This window comes from Moschus berezovskii, chromosome 27 (assembly GCF_049115385.1).
Source record: "Moschus berezovskii isolate FMDL1 chromosome 27, NW_MosBer_1.0, whole genome shotgun sequence".
Taxonomy (NCBI): domain Eukaryota; kingdom Metazoa; phylum Chordata; class Mammalia; order Artiodactyla; family Moschidae; genus Moschus; species Moschus berezovskii.
In genome coordinates, this window is record NC_142486.1 from 39,481,624 (window position 1) to 39,486,660 (window position 5,037).

At 45.8% G+C, this 5,037-nt stretch overlaps 1 protein-coding gene across 1 annotated transcript; it reads left to right on the forward strand.

Moving 5' to 3' along the window:
* Positions 1-569: 569 nt before the first annotated feature.
* Positions 570-4,814, forward strand: ZNF597 (zinc finger protein 597). The gene is given in 6 exon segments (XM_088833049.1): positions 570-602; positions 1,875-2,001; positions 3,546-4,298; positions 4,301-4,321; positions 4,324-4,493; positions 4,495-4,814. Coding segments are annotated over 6 exon segments (1,251 nt in total). The 3' UTR covers positions 4,642-4,814.
* The last annotated feature ends 223 nt before the right edge of the window (positions 4,815-5,037 follow it).

Below are 5,037 nucleotides of genomic sequence, written 5' to 3' on the forward strand. Positions count from 1 at the left end.
GAGGAGACCCAGATAGCGGAACCGGAAATGCTTGGGAAAACCTAGGGAAAACTATGTCTCCCAGAATGCCCGGTGAGCCGCAGGTCTTCTGTTAAGGCGCCCGATTGGTCGATATTCAAAAGGGACTGCCCCCTCTGAGATCACGCTGGCCAATCACAGGGCAGAGCTGCGGGAAAGCACGAGGGTGGTCCGAGTCCCGTGGCTTTCTCGGCAGGTCTAGCGTAAGGGAGCGAAGGAGTTTAGTACTGCCCCGGCTCCTGGTCTCTAGTGTCAGCTGCGCGTCGTTTTTTGTTGCTTTTGCCTGGGTAGTGGCAGGCTTCCTGAGATTTTTAGTCTCGGAGCCCTAGGTGGGGCCCGACCAGCCCGGGAGTCTGCCTTTCCGAGGCTGCATCCGGGAGAGGAGTTATCGCCTCAGGTCTTAAAGGGTTCAGGGAAGCGAGGGGGTGCGTGGAGGAGCTCGACAGCCGAATTGGCCCCTCCAAGGACTGTTCTCTCCCTTCTCTTATCTACCCCGAGGTCCCTGTGGCGACTGGAAGAAAGCACTACCACCACCCCACCCACCCCCCAAGATGGCATCCACACTCCCTACAACCGAGGCCCAGGTGAGACCAGGCCCCTTCTCTTGGTCCAAGGTCTGGTCGCTCCTTTCTGACCTCCGCCTGGCCTCTTGTAGAAGAGGGTTGGCCATGCCGGTCGTGATGCGAGGGCTCCTGATCCCCGCGAGCCCTTTCACCAAGCTGTCTTTTTGAACTGAACTGAACTGGCAGAGAGAAGAAATGGCTAATCAGAACCGGCCTTTTAGAACCTCCAACTGGGAACAGGGCCCATAGGAGACTACATAAGAGTACCTCAGAGTATTTCTGAGATGCTGCTCAAACTTAAACAGTTTTCTAAGCCTCATTCCACACCTGTTGAATGGACAGAAACAAACAACCCCAGGTGATTCTTAATCACACCAGAATTCTATAGATTTATAGAACTGTTGAACTCAGCAAAGGAGAAATAGGCCTGGATATATGACTGCGCTTAACAACGAGTTTCAGGAGGAAGAAGGAGAGGGACCAGCAAAGGGAAAGATATTGGGAGAATCCTAGACCTCGTGTTCGCTTTGTGATTCTTCCAGGGCTGCTCACTCATCTCCTTTCTCTTAGCGAAGGGGTCCCCAACTCCAGAATCTAATGTCTAATGCCTGATGATCTGAGGTGGAGCTGATGTAATAATAGATGTAGTTCAGTTCAGTTCAGTTCACTTCAGTCGCTCAGTCGTGTCCGACTCTCCGCGACCCCATGAATCACAGCATGCCAGGCCTCCCTGTCCATCACCAACTCCTGGAGTTCACTCAAACTCATGTCCACAGAGTCGGTGATGCCATCCAGCCATCTCATTCTCTGTCATCCCCTTCTCCTCCCGCCCCCAGTGCACAATAAATATGACGTGCTTGAATTATCCCGAAATCCACCACCTCCCCATCCCCCCACCTCTGGCCGTGGAAAAGCTGTCTCCCACGTAACCAGTCCCTGGTGCCAAAAAGAACGGGTAGCACTGCCTTAGAGCAACCCTATTTAACTCCCTTGCTGAGAGTGAACAATCCCTCCCAACATCAGTCTTTTCCAGTGAGTCACCTCGTCTCTTGAGGTGGCCAAAGTATTGGAGTTGGTCCTTATACTACTGCCTCCAAAATTACATCTATTTTTACTCCCTCCCTAAATCCTACCTCCAGCACTCAGAACCCACTCATAACCCTACCCAAGCACTCAGATAACTTTTCCAACAAGCTCTTGCCTCTGATATTTCTAGCTTTTCTCAGCATTCCCAGACTGAGTAAGGTAGTAGTTTTCTGGCTTGGCCTGAGATGGGCTGTCCTGTTGTTTCAGGGACCAGTGTTGTTTGAGGACCTGGCTGTCTATTTTTCTCAAGAGGAGTGTGTGAGTCTGCACCCTGCCCAGAGGTCCCTCAGCAGAGAAGCGACACAGGAGTGTTTCAAGGACAAGGCCTTGATTGGTAACACAATTGTTTTTCCTGTGTTTTGGAAATTTCTAGGATTAGGATTGCATAGCTCATCCACGTGTTGTTATGGGAGAGTGGGACCTATCCTCGAATGATTTATGTGGAAATGACAATAACTTGAATGAGAGTGTGATTTTCAAAGGGTGAGATGAGTCATAGGCAAAAATCAGTAATTCCCTAGTGGTCCAGTGGTTAGGACTGCCCAGATGGAGAACTAAAATCCAGCAAGCCAAAGGGCGTGGCCAAAAAAAGGGAAAAAATCCTGTCTATTACAGTGACTATGGTTTTGCATAAGACTTGGCAGTACCTGGTAATCATTCCAAGTATTTGTTATGGTCGATTCATAATTTTACTTGTGAAATTCCATTAGTATGGGTTACTATTATTTGGAAATTTTAAAGAAGTTGGAAATTGCTTTACTCTTAAGGGAATGGTGTGCCTTTCTCACTTCAAAGGAGCCATATGTAGCAATGTCCCCACGCCCGAGGAGATTTTATCCTTGACGAGGGCTGACTATTTGATCTTTCCCGTAACTCACATTTTATATTTTCTACTTCTTTCTTCATCATGTGTTTCTCTCTAACTTCTTGAACACGGGAAGCACATTTAAAATAGCTCTTTCAATGTTCCTTCTACTGGTTTTGTCATCTGTCATTTCTGGGTCTGCTTTTGTTGATTGATTTTGCTTCTAGTTATGGGTCATATTTTTCTGCTTCTTTCCATGCCCGGTAATTTTTTGATTGGATGTTGGACATTGTGAGTTTTATGTTGTTGGATGCTGGTTTTTGTTGTTTTTTCAAAACAGTTTTTGGACTTTGGTGTGGGGTGCTAATTTAAGTTACTTGGAATCAATATGATCCTTTCAAGGCTTGCTTTTTGTTCTGTTCGGGTGTGTTCAGAGCAGTTTTTAAGCTAGGGCTGATTTGGCCTCCTGCTAAGGCAGCCTGATGCTTTGTGCGCCAGGAACTGTCTCCACTTTGGAACATGAACTCCTGAAGTGTTTTGTGAACTCTGGAGATTGCTCTTTCTATTCCTTTTTGGTGATTCTTTCCTGGGCCTGGGGTTGTTTCCTCACATGCATGTACAGATTAATATGCAGCCAGAGTCTTAAGGGGACCCCATCTAGATGCCCAGAGCTCACTGCCTGGACATCTGCCCTCTTCGCTGGTATTTTGCCATCACATTCTAGCTGCATTGACTTTCCTGAATTTGGTCTTCCTGAATCAGCAAAACCACTGAGGACTGGGTTTCCACACACTGCCCCGCAGCCCAGAAACCCTTTCTAGGCAGCGAACTGGGTCAATCGTAGGTCTGTTGCTTTGGAAGAAGAAAATCCCTTTTGGATTGACATATTGGCTTCATAAATTATGAATATTTGGGAGAACAGTAGAAAGGAATGATTTTTTTTTTCTTTCTGGTAGGCCTGAGTTTTGTCAGCCGTCCTACAACTTCCTGGTCCTCTGTGTAACTATCAGTAGTTTGTTCTTACCCCAGAAATACTTGAGGGTGTTTATATTTTGTTTTGTTTTTATCAGCAGAAGATGTTAAGATTGAGATTAATCAGCAGCTACATCTAGAATCTATGGGACTTGAATAGCTTACCCTAGAAAAATGTTCCCTTGCTGTGCCCCTCATCTATTACCCAGAAAAATGCTCTGATCATGGAGCTGGAAACTTTGAAAGGGAAATATCAGGTGGAACTTCTGCTTGCAAGTAAAGGTTCAGAAGCCTTTTAGTAACCATTGAAAACCACACCCCGAAGATAGAACTAGCTCAAAGTTTAGGAACCAGAGCACTTCCCGAAATTCTTCCATTTCCCAAAGAAGAAACCAAAAAGTCATACAAGTGTCTTGAATGTGACCAAAGCTTCAGTGATAGTTCATACCTCGTTTGGCATCAGAAAACACATGTAGGAAAGAAAAAGTGTAAATGTGATGACTGCGGGAAGATTTTCAATCATAGATCGAACCTGAGAGCTCACAGGAGAATCCACACTGGTGAGAAGCCATATAAGTGTGCACAGTGCGGCGGCAGCTTCCGCCAGCCCTCGCACCTGTCTCAGCACAGGAAGACCCACCTGAAGGAGAAAATCCACAGGTGCAGCATATGTGGAAGGGGGTTCACGCGGCTCTAGGGACTGTCACAGCATCAGAAAACCCACACTGCCACAAAAACCGGCGATAAATATGTTGGTCAGAAAACAAATCTGGCTTTGCCTAAGGAAAAGCATGGGTCAGCTGCCCAGCAGCTGTGCAGTCACAGCAGGAAATTCTTTTGGCAGCCCTTGTACCCCTGCCCAGGAGAGGCCACAAGGACAATCTGAACACTACAGCAATTGAGGGGAAATTTTGCTTTCATTCTCAAAATTCAAACCCTTAAACTATCCTGAGTGTTTGAAGACCTTGCTCTCTACCTTTGAGCTTATCTCTCATCAGAGCACTCACAGAGGGGAAAAGCCCCATAAACCCAAAACATGCACGGAAAGTTTTTATTTCAGACTCAGAGCTTGCATGCCACCAGAAGAGTCACATGGGTACCAGGTGTGGGAGAAATTTCAGGTTGAAAACACATCTTAACTGTCCATCAGTGAACCCACTCACAAAACACTGGGTAGATATAGCAAATTTTCATTAATGTTTATGTTTCTCAGTATCTGTACTGAAAACTGGGGTACAATTACCCTTTATGTGCCAGGCATCTGTACTAAGCACTGTACACATATTCCATGTAATATACCATTTAATTTTCACCACACCCTTGATTTAGACACCACGGTTTCTGTTTTATAACCAAGGAAGCCTAGTCAATTTCACAGCCACTGAAGGAAGGCAGAATTCTAACTCAATTACTATCCAGATTCCATTCATATGAACCAAAGAATGATACACAATTTTTAACTCTTGTTTAGTCTGCACACTCGATACGTTATCATTTAATTTACTCTTCAGAATAAATCTGACAGAAAAGGACTGTCCTCACTTCATAAAAGGGAAGAAGAGCCCACAGAAGATAAAAGCAGTACCTTGTCCA